Source organism: Hoplias malabaricus, chromosome 3 (assembly GCF_029633855.1).
Source record: "Hoplias malabaricus isolate fHopMal1 chromosome 3, fHopMal1.hap1, whole genome shotgun sequence".
NCBI classification, from domain to species: domain Eukaryota; kingdom Metazoa; phylum Chordata; class Actinopteri; order Characiformes; family Erythrinidae; genus Hoplias; species Hoplias malabaricus.
This window is the reverse complement of record NC_089802.1, coordinates 9161013-9180333: the sequence shown is the minus strand read 5'-3', so window position 1 is coordinate 9180333 and position 19321 is coordinate 9161013. Positions and strand designations below refer to the sequence as shown.

Sequence of the window (19321 nt, the reverse complement as noted above, 5' to 3'; positions counted from 1 at the left end):
GGGCTGATCGATACTGCCCTCTCAATACCTACGATACATCCGGACGCTCCCTTGTAAGAAATTATCCTTACGTTTTTTTCTGTTTTATCAGTGGTGAGAGGTGTTCAGGTCCAGGAAGTAACCCTTTAGTCTCGAGTGCCCTGATAATTCTTTGGTGGGTTTGAGGTCGTTGGGAAAGTCAGGAAATTGGATTGAAATCCTGGGGACAATAAAAGGAGATGCAAATCGACTCCCATACCCTGCAGTCACCCCATTACAGGACTCTGTGGTTTATATTAACTGTTGATTAAATAAGGAGTGGGTAGTCTACTTGTGTAGATCCTGCTCATGTCTGTGTAGTAGCTTGTTTTTGTTGTGTGGTAATCAACCTTAATCCACTCATATGTTTCGATATATGGTGCTTACCCACTTGATTTCTGGTGTTTTGAGGGCTTCTTTTCATTAGAGTTTGTCTGTTTAATAAAAACCATTCTGCCTATCAAAGATGTGGATGTTGTTTGCAAATTCTTCAATGGCTTCGCCACTATTCATAGTAAAACATCAAAAATAAACCAATGTACATTCTCAGAAAAACAGTCGCTGTTGTGGTACCTTCAAGGGTACATATTTGAAAATGACTGTAGCATATTCAGAGATTCTGAGATTTTAAAAATTTGATTTTATATGTCCCATTTATGCCGCATTTTATTATATTTTACACTGTTATACAATGATATTCACTTCTCATTCTGGAATAAATTTACTGTACCTTTAGGGAACACAGCTGGACTTTAAAACCAATATTGTACCTTTAAAGGTACAGTTAATCTGTTTGTGCCTTTATTAACAATAATGTACCTGTACTGTACCTTTTTTCTGAGAATGTATACAAAGTAATATTTATAATACGCCTTTATTAAGTTACTTGAGCTCCTGTGTTTCCAGAGAAGTAAATTTTACCATAATAAGTCAAGGATTGACACAAATAATATTTGGACAATCGCTTCAGCACCAATGAAGAAACCAAACTATTCCCTTTCAAGTACATGGCCCTTCTAAGTGTTACTGGGATTAGCCCTGGTACTGAACAGTCAGTGTCAATCCTTATTTCATTAGCTACAGAGTATACAGAGCAAGACCACTAGCTTTTTGCACTTGAAAATATGAAAAACAGTTCTTAATGTCTGGACTTTTTTTTCTTCTACATTTAAAGTGTGGTATGTGATTTTATTTTATGTTCTTACTTGTTTAAATAAAATGTAAACTATGAAATTATGATTGGAAATTGTAATTTAAGTGGAATCAGCACAAGTACATTCTCTGCCTGAGATATTGTTTTAGTAAAAACTGCACCCAGGTATGCATTAGCTGTCTTTTCTGTTGTGGTTTGCCTGCTGGCTGTTGGAGCTCACCTTGATTAATGCATAGTGCATTGGTCGAGATTTGGTATGTGCACCCTCTGCTGGTTAGGTAGATGAATTACAATAACACAGTCAGGCAGTCCGTAAAATTGTTTAGTGCATCTTTAATTTAGTGCTTTAATGTTTAATTTAGTGCTGTTTTTAGAAAATGTGTGGTTATTTCTTAATTCTTAGGACCCTTGTGTATGTTTTATTCTATGTCTTTATTATTATTATGTTTAATTATTAATATCATTATTTGTTAATTTCAATTTCAAAGTCACATTCTTTGTGTTGCTGTTTTCAGGTGATAATTGGCTACACTTAATTATTTAACCGTTTATTTAACGAATTTTCATGGCTGTATGGATTAATAAAAAAGTATAGAGTAGAATAATGTTTTCATATTCCTACTTATTTGTTCTCTCTTGGATCAGTAGGATTTGGAATGTTTTATTGGAATGTGTAATTTTGCAATGAATTCGAAATAGAAAGATGTAGCATTGGTAATTTTTATTACGTTGACTGTTCGTCTGGCTTCCACTCCCCTCCTCCCTCAGGAGGAAGCTCCTCTCTCTCTTTCTCTCTCCTCTGAGTTACTGTATTGTACTGTGAGTGTGAATCTTAGGAGGGGGGGGGGCTCCTCAACCAAAAAAAAAAAAAAAAACACAAAATAGAGGGTATAAACACAAAGTACTCTCCCGCCCACCTCCAGATTTACCTTTAACTTCAGTAGCAGTTTGTACAGATTTTATTAGATATAAAACACACTCGTTTAAGTCTACTATTTATTGTTATTTTTGTTAGTTTATGGTTTGGTTTTTTAACACTCCGGGAGGGCAGAAATGGCGGCCAACATGTACCGGGTCGGAGGTATGTCAGTCTGATATTTCTGTTCGTTATAAACACAGGGTTAGCGCACACTTTCTTGGACTCGAAGGTTTTATCATTTTCAGCTGAACGCAGACAGACGAATACTTCTGAAGCGAACCGGACTAGACACCAGAAAGGTTTGAAAGTGTTGACTGGGAAATATTTTGGGGCTTGATATGGGTCAGGCCTCCAAAACTGTTAGCAGCATTAGCATTAGCGTGCTAGCGGGAGGGTTAGCATGGCAACGCAAGCGTCTCAGTCGGAGTAGCGTTTCCACCTTAAATGATGTAGCAGTTAAACGTTACATTTTAGGCGACCCAACCAGCTTCTTACTTGAATTGCCGTTCCACCTTAAATGTTCCATTATGATGTACAGCGTTACAGACCAGAGTCTAGTTGGAATAGTTATTTCCACCTTAAACTGCAGAACTTGACGTTCTGGCGTCCGTTTTATCTTAAATGGTGCAGTGGTTACTTTTAAGGTGGAACAGAAGATGCCAATAAGAGGCTAACGAGCTCTATTGGTTGATAGTATATTAAAACACGTTTTCTTATAAACGTGGACCCGGAATGGTAAGCGGAATGGTTCTGGTTAACGCAGCTAATGTCGACGGTGCTCTGTTTATTCATGTTTGCCGGCGCAATGTTTCTTTGTGACCGCATCTCTTCTCTTTGGCACGCGTTCGTTAGTTACGGATTCTCACGCTAAATTAAGGTAGCATTTTACAGCCGCTTTATTGCTAACGTTAACTGCCGAAAATCCATTATTGACTGATCTTGTTGGAAGTTATTGTATTTACCTGGACGTTTTTGATACAGACTTTGCTAAGGAATGCACATCTCTGTGCCCTACGAAGTCGCTTAAAATATTTATATTCGCCTTAATATTCCGGCGTCGTTAAGGTAATTAGCCGGAGACAGATTAACGTTGACTGAACGATATTGTTTCATGGCGTTGGTTAACGCTGTGGCAGCAGAAAACGAAGCTAAAATGTAACAAACTTGTACTCAGTTTCTGTTCCCTCGCATATACTCCAATCTAAACACTTATATGGAGCTAACTACATTCTAACTCACGCTGCAATGTTTTCATTTAGGCTCACTGTATCGGAATGCGATTGATGGGCCTGTGTCATTAATATCAAGCAACCATATCCTACTTTTCAATGCATTTTAATACCTGTCCCCACCCAAGTCCACTTACAAAATCAACATGCTTGTTTGTACCAAAATCGTCCTAATTTATTACAGATTATTATTTTCCAACCTCTCTATCCTGCAGTGCCAAAAGCCCACTGCGTTTTGTTACAGTGGCTTTAAGATTTATGTGTGCAAAAGAGGTCTGGACTGAATAGTGTCTCCTTCAAAAGCTTTCCAAGACGAAACCAGGGCTGAACTATTTGGGGGAATTATCTAATTGTGATATTTCTAATCAATATTGTGATTGCAATTTAAAACAAATAATTTACCAATATTTGAGTTTAATTTTTCAATGCTAAAATGTAAAGATGCACACTGTCCTTTTGGGTGTCATTTACACAGCACAGTGTTTGGGTTCCTCTGATTGGAATATCTGTGTACTATGTAAGTTAAATATACCCATTAAAAAATTAAAAACATTGTTCTTGATGACAAAGCTGATAAATATAATTGCAGCTTGTGTGATTTGAAAACTGCTTTCACAAATGGTGATTTTGATTAAAGCATTATTAATTTTCAGCCCTGACCAAAATATTCCTTTTAGATTCGGCATGACTGGACAGGCACAATAGACGTTGGTAAATATGTTGATGCAAAGTCATGCATTCAAAACAATATTTTGCATAATTGTTTTAAAAATGGATTTGGGAGTCAGCCTTTAAAGGATGGTTCTAGTCTAACTAAGTGTTAGCCTTGTGTTTCTAATGGAAATAATCATTCTAACATTATCATAAATGGGTTAATGTGTTTTAATCCAAAGTAAGAGTATGTTTAAAGAATACGTTGTCTTTGGGACTAAACTGATTATATCACAAGTCTCACTTGTCACCGATACTTCCAAAACCAGTTTGAAAAAAAAAAAATACATGTAACCTCTGCAGTCTCTGGAATTTTGTTTCATGGTTAATTTCCAATTTCTCCACATGTATTGAAGTCTGTTGTGTGAAATTGACTGCACTATTCAGCATTAGGAAGTGTGTTATCAACTGTTAACTGGTTTGAAATAATCTTATGTTTGTGAAATAAAGTGTCTTCTTTCCACCCCAGATTATGTGTTTTTCGAGAATTCCTCAAGCAACCCTTATCTGATCCGGAGAATAGAAGAGCTGAATAAGGTAAAGTTGTGTGGGGGATGGGAAGACGTTGTTTTTGGGAGTGGATTGAAAACCAGGCCAACTCACCAGAATATGTTAATGTATGGAATGTTACACAGTAATGGACATTTGTCAGCTAAAACCTTTTTAGTGATAATTAAAATGACATTCTAGTCCTGTAGCTATAGTGTTTAAGTAGCCAGTCCTGGACATGTGTGGTTTGGCTGATCAGATGAATTTGAAGTAAGGCAATCATTGTGCGAGTTGGCTTTTTAAAATTTTAAATATAAATAAAAAAAAATATATACGAAGAGTACCTTGCAGAAGATTTTCAGATGTGACAAAGATTTGTTCAAACATCATTGCTAAGATCATGCTTTAAATGTGAACATATTGACTGCCCAGGTACTGGTACCCAATTACATGTTTATGTAGATGTGCCCATTGCCCCCCCCCCCCTCTCATTTTTAGACATTTTTATTTAAGTCTGTTCCATGCAGTAAGGATTAACAAGAACTAAACATCTAAATTCTTAAGCAACTGCTTATCCCTTTCGTAGCATCATTTTTTTGTTTTCAGATTAGATCATGATGAGAAATGTAAAATATGTCTACTGTGTTTTTGTGTTTGCCTCAGATATATCTGTAATGTGATACATGGTGGCAGGTGTTAAAACTGTCGTTCCCACGGCAACAGAAAGGTTGCTTGCAGCACACCTGGGCCTTAGCTGCATACGTATAGTATAATTACACCACCCAATTTGATTTTGTCTTACTTGTTCACTAATTTTCATGTCCATTCTCACTTTAATCCCAGGACATCTACATTTGATTAAAAGTTCAGGTAATTTTTTATTTTTTCTGTTAATGCAGGGTGCCCAACCAAAATTTGAAATATAGAATAGAATGTGGTGATTTAATCTCAACAACATTGGTTTATTGATGTAAAATTGTCCAGTCCAATGAGTCGGTCAATCCATTTGTTCTAGATGTGATTTATCTTTGACATGTCAAAACTAAGGATTCACTTGTCCAGCAGATTTAATTAGTTTTTTGTGCTGGCTGTTACTGTGGTTTTGCTTCAGCTACTCTGCGTGTCAAAGGACATCACCATTTGTCCAGTGTTGTGATGCAGTTGGTGTTAATAGGCAAATTCATGGGTCATCCATTTTTATTAATCAGTCTTTGATTATTCATCTCTGTGATTGCAGTATAGTAAAAGAACTGAGTTTGATCTTTGCAAGCCTTCTCTCATGGGAAATCACATGTGTGAAGATACACACAGACAGTATGCATGCTGTATTTTATACATGTCAGTTTGCCTCAAACCACTGCCAGACTTAACTGTCACAACAGACCATACAGTACAAGAGGAGAGTGTCTGGGGATTGTCTCCCCTAACGTGTCATTGATCCCCATTCCGTCTTTCCATACTCAGAAAAGACACCAACACAAGTTCATATACTGCACATGTGGAATGTAAAAACGGTACTTTAACTATTCTTAAATTTTGGACGAAATATGATAGATGGATAGATTCTCAGTACAAGTGCAAGCAACAAGATATATTTAGCATTTACCAAAACCGCAAATAGTTGCATAGTGCAAAAGCAGAAGAGTGCAAGACCAAAGACTATATATGTATGTGTGTGCAATATATAAAATAAAAAATTACTATATATTGAAAGTATAAAATTTAATGCATAGCCAGACATGGGACAATAAACACACATTTAATATATATCCTGTACCAACATGTGCAGACTTGCTTATGTATATGTAAGTGGTAGATCAGTGGGCATATGTGGTAAAGCATCCTGAACAAGTTTGTCTTGTATGGTCTGGTTTGACAGGTCAATCTGACAGTAGGTCATTCAAAGAAAGCATGTATGCTGTGCATGTATAATATACATACTGTATCTGTCCTATGTATAAGATGTGGAAGTGTTTTTGACATAGTGCAGTACACAGATCTCAATATACCGGCTCCTGCATCCATAAAATGATGTTTTAAACAGAGATATCTGGAAGGCAGTCATGCGTACATAACTATACACTGTATGTACAATGCTGTATTTGGGAGAGTAAAACAAGCTATTATGCAGTCCATGTATGTTTTCACAATTATAGTATTACAAGGAGCGACAATTCCCAACTACAGTTATGATCTATATACAGTTAAATATTACAAGTTGACAAAATCTAAGCGTGAACTCTAAACAGACCCAGAGATTCATTCAAAAATTTAGAAATGTGCCATGACAGAAATCAACATATTTCTCATATCACCCCACAATTTAATGCAGTAATGTACAGAGCAACCCTGCATCCATTTCAGCACTTTTTTCAGCATGATTTTCTGTATATTTCCCATGAAGTGAAATTTCAAAGCTCTGCTTGGTATGCAGTACACAAAAATTAAAAACAAGTTTTATTATTATGTTTGACTGAAGCAGAAGTGTGAAGAAAATCACATACTTCTAGACATAGCACAAAAAGTAAGAAAATTTGTGTTTGGTAGATTATTTCTTTGTTGTAACAATGCTTTCCCCTTTAAATTGTGCCACATTTGTAAGGGACATGCATTTGTGGGATGAACAGTAGAGTTGAGTATGTGGGTTGCGCCCATGAACAATTTGCCAAATCCTCTCTGCCAATGCCAAACAGCTTATTCTGCCATTCACTTGTTTGGTGAACTGGATGATCAAAGTTGAAGAAACAAGACATATTGGCAATTTAACAATTTGTTCATTTAACAAACAGGAGCCTCAGTAGCGTGTGGAAGAACCATACACAATCTCAACAGCCTGGCATTTCATCCTCATGCTGGTCACCAGCCAGTTCACACACTGTTGTGGGATGGCATCCCGTTCTTCAACCAGTATTTGTCACAAGTCAGCCAACGTGGTTGTATTGGTCACTCTGGCATGAACAGCATGCCCAAGATGATCCCACAAGTGTTCAATGGGGTTAAGGTCAGGACTGCTGGCTGGCCATTCCATCTTCTCCACTTCCAAATTCTGGAGGTAGTCTCTTAATAACCTCGCTCTGTGGGGGTGAGCTTTGTCATCTTGGAGGATAGAGGTCTGTCCCAGACTGTGGGATTGACACTTGTTGCAGAATTTCATCTTTATCTCGCTGCATTGAGATTGCTTCCAATGGTGACAAGCCTTGCTTTTCCAGTGAAGGAGATGCCGCCCCACACCATCACATAAAATAATATATTTGGTATTGGCAGAGAGGATTTGGCAAATTTTTCATGGGCGCAACCCACATACTCTGCTCTACTGCTCATCCCACAAATGCATGTTCCTTACAAATGTGGCACCATTTAAAATTTACAGACTTTCCAACAGTATAAGATTTATTGCCAAGAAGTATTGTTACAACAAAGAATTAATATACAAAACACACATTTTCTTACTTTTTGTGCTATGTTTATATCATATAAGGAGAAAAATATTCGGTGGCACTTTAAAGAATAAAGATAAAAAATATCTGATTTGCTGAAATTGCTTCATTTTGTGTTGACAATACTTCAGAATGGTTCCCTAGATGGTTTTATCTTTAAAGGTTGTTGCAGCAACAAGCAGTATAGTTTATTACATGGCTTTGTAAACCAATATCTGTAGTTTTTGCTTTGTTTCCTTGCCGATTTATATGTTTCTTTTCTGTGTGTGTATATATATATATATCTAAAAATATGTGTAAAATATATATTAAAAAGCAATTTATCTGAGCAGCAAGTGTTTATTTGCTAAAAAATCAAACAAGAAATAATGCCCAATTTAGAATAAAACCAAATAACATTATTCTAGTGAGTGTGATCTTGTGTGTGTTATCATCCAATACCTAGTTTTACGGGTTACTAACTAATGATCTTAAATAATGTGTGCTGTTTATTTAACAAATTCATGTGGCAACAACCTAGCAGCAGGCCTGCTACCTCCTTTGTGCAAGGAGGAGCAGTGCCAGAGCCCTGCAAAATGACCTCCAGCAGGCAACTAATATCCATGTTTCTATGCAAGCTGTCATAAACAGACTTCATGAGGGTGGTATGAGGGCCTGACCTCCAAGTGGGGCTTATGCTTACAGCCAACGCCATGCAGGGTGATTGGCTTTTGCCAGAGGACACCAATACAGGCAGATTCGCCATTGACACCCTGTGCTCTTCACATATGAGAGCAGGTTCACACTGAGCACATGTGACAGACGTGACAGAGTCTGGAGACACGGTGGAGAAAGTTTTGCTGCCTACAACATCCACCAGCATGACTGATTTGGAAGTGGGTCAGTAATGGTGTTGGAAGGCATTTCTTTGGAGGGCAGCATAGCTAGAGGTATCCTGACTGACATTAGGTACTGGGATGACATCATTATACCCATTGTGAGACCATATGCTGGTGCAGTGGGCCCTGGGTTCCTTCTGATGCCTGATAATGCTAGACCTCATGTGGCTGAAGTGTGTCAGCAGTTCCTGCACGATGAAGGCATTGATGCTATGGACTGGCCTGCCCCTTCCCCAGACCTGAATCCAATCGAGCACATATGGGACATAATGTCTCCTTCCATCCCCCAATGCCACGTTGCACAACAGACTGTCCAGGACATCCCTCGGGATTCCTCAGGAGAACGTCCGCCTCCTTATCAAGAGCATGCCCAGGCAATGTAGGGAGGTCATAAAGGCACACGGAGGCCACACACTACTGAGCCTCATTTTAACTTGTCTTGAGATATTTCCACTGAAGTTGGACCAGACTGTTATTTGATTTTCCACTTTTATTTTGATTATTATATTATATTATATTTACTATTATGTTTCCAAATCCAGACCTCCATGGGATAATAGTTTTGATTTATATTGATCATTTTTATGTTATTTTGTTCTCAATGCATTCCATTATGTAGTGAAAAATCTACATAATCTACAAAAGATCTAGGATGTTGTAGGATGCAGTGTGTGTATATAATTTGCTGTAGTTTGTCATTTCTATGGAGAAGTTCAGTAATCTTGCCAGAGTCAACACCACCCTGGTAAACTTTACATGCTGGACTGTAGGCTTTGTCCTTGTATTAATGAAACAGGTGCAAGAGACAAACGGATGTTTAAGTGTGACAAGTTATGTGATGGTGTTCTCATTCTGCTTTCAGACAGCAAGTGGCAACGTGGAGGCAAAGGTGGTCTGTTTCTACAGGAGAAGGGACATCTCACAGAGCCTCATTCAGCTGGCAGACAAGCATGCAAGTAAGTGGGAGTTTGTGAAACTAAGAGGTGTTTTGTGGCAATGTCTGAGCATGTGTTTTATTAAAGAGAGTATTTTAGTAGAAACACTGGCCTATGCCACTTATCTATAACTGTCTGGCACTTTGCATAATAAGCCCATGTATGTGTATGCTGTGTGGGTGTGTGTTGCAGTGTATCCATCCATGTTGAGAATCTCTGTTTGTTGGCAGGGAGCCTGTTCTCTCTAGAGAGTTGCTAATACCAAACAGCCATAATTGGTTGCTGGGGTTGCCTAATCCAAGTTTCAGGGGCCTAGAACTGCTTAAGAATTGATCTTGACAGGCCCAACTATGTATTTTACCATCTTATGGAAGGTGTTTTGAAAATTCTTAGAAAGAAATCTTCATATATATTTTGCTGAATTAGGGCTGGACAATACTTCAATCAATATATTGCAATAAGAATGGTATAGGGCTGGGCATTTAATCAAAATCAACATTCAGAACTTTTGATCAACATAATCTTGTCTATATTGATAATATTGATTATTTTTATTCAGTTATGTCCCCACTGTGTGTTCATGTACTGTTCCTTTAAAATCACACTACCAAGCTGTAGTCACGTGATTCTGCACCTATCTGCCACATGGAAGCAACCTAAACACTGAGGCTGACCAAGCAGCTTGAGCAGCTAGTACCAAAGAAAAACACAGCGTCTGTGGTTCGGATGTGTTTTCCTTTGACTTTAATTAAAACGAAATTGGACAAAAAGGAGTCAAATGTAAACACTGAGAAAAACGGTTTCAGCGACCACAGCACAGTCACACATCAAATATAAACAGTCCTTAGAAAACAAGAGAGGAACAAGCTCCCAGCAACATTAGTGAAAAAAATATTTAATGCTGGAGCATATTTACAGTACAAGCCTCGTCACTGAACTATAAAAATACAAAAACAAAACAATTGTTCATTAATCGTAATTGTGGTAAAATGTACAATTATTCGTGATGTTGATTTGAGCTCATAACACCCAGCATTACACTGATATGAATTTTTTATTTATATACAGATTTTCTGTATTTTAATATATATTATTTACTGCATCCGTCACTGACTGACAGTCATTACAGGATGCTGCCATCAGTTTGCACTCAATTTTAAATTTAGTCTAAAGATATTGAAAAAAGCCAAGAGGTATTTGTTTGATGGTGATGTCAGTTCCTGACAGTGTGGCTTTCAGTTCCTGACAGTTTTTCATGGCTTTTTTTATTGTTTATATCGATATCGGAAATATATCATTTTGATTAAGAAATGTATCGTGATATACGTTTTGGCCATATCGTCCAGCTCTATGCTGAGTATGTTCTGACATTAGTAATATATTTAATTAACTAATACATTTACATCAGAAGGTTACCAGGTTTACTTAAAGGTTAACTAAACAATGATAAGCACTCATTATATTTACACATTCCTCACACAACCTCATGATCAAATTTGGTGCCAGATCAAATTTTTTATGATTGATTGCCTAATGCAGCCTCAGACTGTTTGTTCATATAATAGAAATTTTATAAGGGTAATGTCTTCCCATGTACTGTACTATGCAAAAAATAAATAAGATTTAAATGTATGTTTATTTGAGCAGTAAACACTGGCTCATTTACAAAAATGGCATAAAATGAATACAGTACATAGTTATATTCTGTATGTAAAAGATTTGGTTGATATCTTTCCAAATTTCTCCTCATGGTAGTCCAGTATTGTGTGTTGTTATCATTTAATAGCTAGTTTTGTTAATCAGTACTACATAATGTGTATTCAAGTGTGTTTTAAAATAAATTAATACGGTCAAATAGAATATCTGAAAACAAACTTTGTTTTTTACACTAGCTCACAACACATCTACTGTGTTTTATAAGAGAAAAAAATCCTGTTTCATTTTGCTGAGTTTGTTTTGTATTCATTCTTATTATGTACATAATGTAATGCTTAAGTGCTCATCAACAGCTGTTTCTTCATAGTTTATAGGGAACATGTACGATTGTGGGGAAATGCAGTTCTAAGCACCGCATCTTTTAGGGTGGAATTGTATGTTTGAGGGAAACTAACGGCTGCTGTTTTGTACATTGTTGAAATGTAACTGTTCTGTAAGTTTTTATTTTAAGTTAGCAGTTGTTTTTCATTGTGTTTCAGTAATAAATTCAGATGCTGAATGACTCGATGATCTATTTTTATGTGTTTTATATAAGAGGGGCTACTGCACTGTGGTGGTTGAGACCACCTTTCTGCCGTTTAATCTGCTGTGTATGTGTTTACACTGCTATCTGTGTGTGTGTACTGAGTGTCACTGATATTTTAAATTAGTTTTTACCACAGAGAAATTTAATTCTAGAAACTGTGCTTTGCAGAAACTGTGAAAAACGCAGCAGACATAGCTATGTATTTACAGGCATCAGTGGATATGCGCAAGCACAAAAAAGGCCCAGGTGTAATATTGGCTAAAATTCCAATATCAGACCGATGACAATAACTAAACAAAATTAACATATTGGCAAATAATATACCGGCCGTCGATATATCGTGCATAAATAGTATTTTTACTACCATTTTAAACTTCATCTTTAAATATATTTTGTAACTATATTATATAGTTAATATTCTAGTGATAAAATCATATAGGAGCTTATATATCTCATATATCTTCTTCATATCTCCACCTTAAAAGTTTGTTTGGATGCTTTATGGTCTGTGATATGATATTTGATCTTTCATTGCTTGCCTGATTTCCTGCCCTTTCTCTAACACTTCATAATGAATAAATTATGGACCTGACATTTGTCCTGGCTTAATGTTTTGTTTGTGTGTTTATGCACACAGAGGACCTGGAAGAAGAAAAGGAGAGCCCCTCTGAGCCAGAGCTCAGTGAGAAACAGAAACACCAGCTTCGACACAGAGAGCTCTTTCTATCTCGCCAGTATGAATCACTTCCTGCTACACACATCAGGTAAATGCAAATATACTCACACCACCGGTCTTGGCAAGACAGCGTACATTGTCAACATATGTTGAATAGGAGGAGGAGTTCTGTGACTACCCGAGCTAAGCTGATGGTGTTAATCTGACGTCTATGGCCTTTCCAGCCTCTTCATGTTTTGTCTGTTCACAAGCTTTGAGCATCAATTTGCACTAGATAGAAAGTCCTTTTGCAGTTCCTGTGAAGAATGTATTAGTGACATGGAGCTACTTTTTTTTTTAATCAAAGATGAGCTTGGCAAGCTTAGCAGAGACCTGCTGTGCTCCCCCAAATTGTATTGCCCAATGAAGAAAGAGAAATGTCACCCTATTGCTTGTCTTTCTTCTAGGGTTAGTCAATTATTTTCTGGCTATGTGCTGTTTTGGACCTCACATGAGTAGCCAAAACCCACAAGGCCAATACATACACAGATTTTCCTGCTGCAGACAGTGAATACATATTCACTTAATTTGAGAAGCATAAAAGAGCTTATTCCTGTCGCCAATCACTACTACTTTCTGTTGTTTGACCCTTATCCATATCAGCTGTCACCTTTTTTCTCATTTTTTTCACTCTGATCTCTCTTTCACACACTTGCTTTTTCTTTCGTAATCTTGAACCTTAGTTGTGAGAGGGTGGGGCTACGTGTAGAGCAGAGGAATATACAGGCCGTATGTACATCTGTGATTCTGAACAATTTGTCTGTGCCATTTTATTTTTCAGGGGGAAGTGCAGTGTGGCCTTACTGAATGAGACTGAATCTGTGCTCTCTTATCTGGACAGAGAGGTACCTGAATGCTGACTCTTGTAGCAGGACATGTAACTGCTATAGATTAGTCCATGGATCTAATATATTTTGCAGAGAGCCAATACTCAAACCCTAATGTACCCTCATCTCTCACTTACTTTGTAAGATACTTTCCAACATGTATTCTTAACTGATCTCATCCTTTCACCTTGCATCATACCACATGACCAGTAAAATCCTAATATGTAAGTAACACAGAAGAAAGCTGTTAGACATGGTCGATGTACACATATTAAACATTCACTGCTCCACTTTGCATTTTCTTCAGTCATGCTTTCATGTTCCTTATATGTGCTGATGCATATTAACAGTGGGCTGTGTCTGAGGTGTTTGAGGATGGTTGGGGCTGGAAACAGATTATGCCAGCTGCTGCTATGTGTTCTTTTTTTTTTTTACAGGACACCTTTTTCTACTCGTTGGTGTATGACCCCACACAGAAGACCTTGCTGGCAGACAAGGGGGAGATCCGTGTTGGCCCCCGCTTTCAGGCTGATGTCCCTGATATGCTACAGGAAGGTGAGCAGAGCATGTTTGTTTGATATAGTAGAATACATTTTCTTGCACACAAATCACACCATATTTCTTGAAATCAGAAACCTGATTGCTTTCGTAGCTATGGATCTGTTTCAGTAAGATGCTTACTGGAAATGGTTCTCTTTATAGTGAGACTTGATGTGAGGGCATGCTACCTCCATATCAGTTAATGTGTAATTTTATTGTTTTTTCTTTGTCAAGATTTATTTGACGTCTGTTTTTTTCTGAAAAGACAAGGGCTTCATTGATTAAAAAACACTGGGGTCTCGTTATTTGATTGAAGTTCTCTTCATTGTGCTTGAAGAAAGCTGATTTCTATTGCATTGGGTAGTTGCTGGATATCTTTGCTGGCATCGGCAAGGGGACTTAGTGGATGGTACTGTGTATTTGCTACAGCAAAATGTCATGATAAGCTTGATTTGTGACCACTGGTGCGTCGCAAAAGGAACAGTGTAGATTGCAGTATCAGCAGCTACAGTCAGTCAAGTGTGAAATTGCTCTTCTGTCAGTCTTTGACTTTACCTCTTCACTCAAAACATGCACAAATTATCTTTGATTATATCCCATGAGCAAAGAGCCTACCAACTCTTAGACATTCTCATTAAATATCAGCCTTACTGAACTTACGTGCAAAATACATAGCAAACGTATCCATTTCAATTCATTCTTTGCAGATATGACATTAAATCAAATTATTGCAAAACAAATTTGCTTTTTCAGTGATAAACTAAAATGCTTTCTGAAAGCTCTCTTGCTTAATAACTGACTGCGTGTTTCTTCACCATTCACTTACTCTGTCATTGGTGCTATTTATACACCTCTGTAGTGCTCATTGATGTATTTAATAGGCCCTTTACCACTGCATGCCTTGTAAGTTAATAGAAACAGCCACATGAAGTCTCATTTGACATCAGACTTGCTTGACGTCTGAATCTTGAACAGGTTCACTGTAGAACTGAAGCAAACCAATATTAGTTGCAGTTACCAAACATGAACAGAACGATAATTTCAACCATTTTTATTCAAACCTGAGAACTGTCTGTATAGAAGTGGTTTAGTTTACACTGGCTGCTCTTAACTGCATCACTATTGTTTTATAACTTCAGCGATACTAGGCTATGGTGTGCTTGTTCCTGAGGGGGAAAAAGAGTGTGATGGATTTTAGGTAGAATTCTGCTATGGCACTGGAAAACCTTCTATGGTTAGTTCCATTCAGTGGTGTTTAGAGAAGCCAATTGGTAAGGATCTTGTGCTGCATACAGTTCAATGTATCTACAGTTTTTTGGAATGGTATAGTGCTCTGCTCCTCCCCCACCGGCTCTTATTTAGAAAAAGCTATTAAGCCTGAGGGTGTTTCCTCAGCATTTGCCCATTTATACAATTTTAAGTTTGGCCCCTTGGATTAGTGCTGAGACAGGATTTAGAGGCTAAAACTAATAATGGATCTGAGTTACTAATCTGACTTTGTAACTTCTAACAAGAAAAATGCTTCAGTTCAGTAAGTATTTTGAATGAATGTATCAGCATAGTGATAAAAGCTGTTACTATCCTGTGTTTGTTGTTTTTTCTCTATCCTGAGGAATTGTACCAGCATACACAGTTGTTATTCCTTGAAGTGTGAAATTTAAATAATTTAAATTTCTTTCAGGAGAAGAAGATGACAGGGACCAGTCCAAGCTAGAGGTGAAAATGTGGGACCCAGAATGCCCCCTGACCAATAAGCAAATAGACCAGTTCCTGGTGGTAGCCCGGTAAGGATGGGCTTTCATGTGGTGATTTTGGCCTTCTTATTAAGTTAAAATTATTTCTTCCTTTCTGCTAGAAGTTATATTATTGTTAATCCTTACCATTCACAGCATGCAATATTTAAAAATAATTATATGAATAAAGATAATGTCTCTGGTCAGAAATATAATTTTGTTTATGCTTTAGATTTAAATACCCTTAAATTACGACATTACTTCAGTTATTATTCCAGGCAAGACTCTGCTGCTTTCAAAGATTGGTAAAATGGTTGTGATGTTTTTTGTTCAGTGCTGTAGGTACCTTTGCTCGAGCATTGGACTGCAGCAGCTCAGTCAGACAGCCTAGTCTACACATGAGTGCTGCAGCAGCATCGCGGGACATCACACTGGTATCAGCCTCAACAGCACTCTGTCTCACAGCTCTCCCACACTGTCTTCTACACATTTCCATAGAAAGCAAATGCCATTTAAAAAAATTCAGAGTTATTCTTTTACATTTTGCTATCTTTTGTCTAGTTCCATGCAATGGATACACTGCACCGGCATGGCTACGACCTGTCAAGTGCACTCAGCGTTCTGGTGCCTCAGGGGGGGCCTGTGCTCTGCAGGGACGAGATGGAGGAGTGGAGCTCTTCAGAGGCAAACCTGTTTGAGGAAGCATTGGAGAAATATGGCAAGGACTTCAATGACATCCGGCAAGACTTTGTGAGTACAAACTTGGGCTGCCATAAATAAAAGCTAATTTATATATACATATGTCTATGTAAGCCTATGCACTTCCAAGGACAAATAAACATTAATACGATTTATACAGCCAAGTACTAGTACGTTACCATTAGCCTGCAACTTGTGCATGCTTGTCAGATTTGGCAACGTATTGCTTGTTCACTCAAACACGACTATCACACACATTCTCTGTCTCTCTGTCACAGACAAACACATCTCTCTCTCTCACTCTCACTTTTACTCACTCACTCACTCATCGAGTGATATTTACAAAAGGGGAGTGTGTGTAATTGAATAAAATAATATTGACTACATGATAAAACCCATATATCGCTCATAATACACACTGAACCGTGTTATTACAACCATAAAGTGTAACTTTGGTGGTATAATAGCTGTTATCATCACAGCAACCAAAAGTAAAGCACTTGTTACCAGAATCGATGTCCAATGCTAAAAACTGAGCTATTCTGGGTAAAGTAAGTGGGCGCTAGCACTTGCCCTCGTTCATCAGTATCTTTCAAAGCTGGATTATAATACTTGGAAAACATTTTCTGTGTGCCACTGTGATGGGAAATAACTATGCAGTAGGGGTGTCACAATACACACAGTAATATTCTTTTTTTTTATATACAATAAGAGCTGTAAAATGAATACATTAAGATTTTATTTTAAAAAAACATTCTGAGCCTTTGTCAACCCACATTAATGAGTTGTAGCCATATGCAGAGCACGATATAGTTCTGAGGTGTGCTGTAGTAGTTTCATGCAACATCTAATGGCATGGTGTGTAATAGGAATGCTGTGTTACTATGACGGTGCCCTATTGGGGGAACTACACCATGCTATTGTTGTGGTTAGCCCGTTGGACGATTAGCTGAATGTGAAATGACTAGCAGAGAGAGAAAGCCTGGGCTGGAACTAGTGTTGCCAACCGTCTTGTAAAATACGGAATCATCTTGTATTTGGATACTACAAGATGCATTCTGTTTTGAACCGATACTGAGACAATGAAGGTTATGAGATGAGTTACAGGCACTTCAATCACAATAACTAAGGAGAGAGAAAGAAGTCTTTCTTTATTTAAAAAAAAAAACAAAAAAAAAAAAACAAAGTCTAGATAGTCCTCTGGTCAGTTTGAGAACTTTTGCTTTTGCAATCTATTTAGTCTACTCTGTTACATATTTGTCTTCACATAACAGTGCAGAAACATTCCGATTTGTGAAAGTCACATTGGTCTTTGCTGCTTCAAGTTTAATATGAGTTTACTAGCCTATACTCCCAACATATACTGCATTACATAGCATAGGCAAGAGTTTCTAAGTGTGGGAATGATCCTTTTTTTTTTTAAAGCACATAGAAGCACAGTACTTTGTACACTTGCTACTTCTGTATATGAACCATATTACAACGATACTTTATTATATGCCATATATCCCTTTTTCCATTAAATCTTTACCACCAGACCTATGTTTGGATATCAGATCCATTAAATTTGTGACAATCCCCTAGCACAGCCAAAAAAATGGCCCATGGGAAAGCACTGGGAAGCGTATGTGAATTAGGTGGAGAAGACATTCATGACTCTTCATGGCTGTATTTTGAAAACATTTTAAAATAAATTTTACTAATCTGGTGGATGTTAAACATTGGACTAGCATTCTGAATATGCGTGTGTTTTATTTTTACATTACAATACTTCCCCTTGGCAGTATTGTGCAGTTTGTATTGATTGTGTTCATTAATTTTCTTTTACAGAATGATTAATGAAATGCATGGTCTAATTATATTTAATGATATATTGAATTGAGTGAGATTTAGAATTCAATGTCAGGGCACTGCTGTACAGAAAATTGATGTTTTTTTGAAAGCTAGTGTTGGGAATACTTACCACTACTTTTCCATTCATGAACATGAGTAAATGACTCCCTTTTTATGAAAATATCTATGATGTGTATGTGACCAGAACCTTGCAGCCTATGGTGGTCCAGCATTACTAAGCTTGCCTGGTCTTGCTTTGTAATTGATGATGTCTGTGCTGAGCCATTAATCACTTGTAGCCTGAGTCTTTATGTAGAGCTACAACGAAAAAGCTATGGAGGAATTCATTGGTGTCTTCTCTCTCACACATAGTTTTATTTCTTCTTCATTTCAGCTTCCTTGGAAGTCCCTGACTAGCATTATTGAGTATTATTACATGTGGAAGACCACAGACAGATATGTGCAGCAGGTGAGCAAATAACAAAGTAAATTAATAAATGTGAATATGTATGTGTTTGAATGTACCTGGTGATATTTGTATTAATTTATACAGAAAAGACTGAAGGCAGCTGAAGCAGAGAGTAAACTGAAGCAAGTCTACATCCCCACGTAGTGAGTGTGAACATCTTTGTTCCAAACACAGATGCTTTTAGTTTATTCTCATGGATTTTAAATGTTATTGGTAATCATTAAAAATGTGTTTTCTTTTAATTGACAGTAATAAGCCCAACCCTAACCAGATCTCTGTCAGCAATGGTAAAATGGCCACCATGAATGGTGCAGCAGGACCGGGCAGCTATCACACGGCAGGTGGTGGCCGTGCATGCGAAAGCTGTTTTGGTGAGCACCTCAGGACTCTCTTCATTTAATCATTAATAGAGGTTTAGACTGTTCACTACATCATGCTAGACCTTCTCTATATCTTATGGTTGTGCCCTGCAATCAATACACTTCTTGTTCAAT

The 19321-nt window shown here is 37.4% G+C and overlaps 1 protein-coding gene across 2 annotated transcripts in view; it reads left to right on the top strand.

Moving 5' to 3' along the window:
• The first annotated feature begins 1972 nt into the window (after positions 1–1972).
• The window catches only part of mta3 (metastasis associated 1 family, member 3), a 31154-nt gene continuing 13805 nt past the window's right edge, over positions 1973–19321 (top strand). Inside the window, exons 1-13 of one of the 2 annotated variants that reach the window (XM_066663379.1) lie at positions 2567–2825; positions 3997–4030; positions 4500–4567; positions 9697–9790; positions 12649–12775; positions 13508–13571; positions 13991–14108; positions 15775–15877; positions 16161–16260; positions 16388–16576; positions 18753–18827; positions 18912–18970; positions 19077–19198. In XM_066663379.1, the coding sequence (XP_066519476.1) occupies positions 2823–2825; positions 3997–4030; positions 4500–4567; positions 9697–9790; positions 12649–12775; positions 13508–13571; positions 13991–14108; positions 15775–15877; positions 16161–16260; positions 16388–16576; positions 18753–18827; positions 18912–18970; positions 19077–19198 (1156 nt within the window). In that variant the 5' untranslated portion in view covers positions 2567–2822. Of the gene's footprint in view, positions 2253–2566; positions 2826–3996; positions 4031–4499; positions 4568–9696; positions 9791–12648; positions 12776–13507; positions 13572–13990; positions 14109–15774; positions 15878–16160; positions 16261–16387; positions 16577–18752; positions 18828–18911; positions 18971–19076; positions 19199–19321 lie in introns of those variants that run through there. The other variant, XM_066663378.1, reaches the window with a different exon arrangement.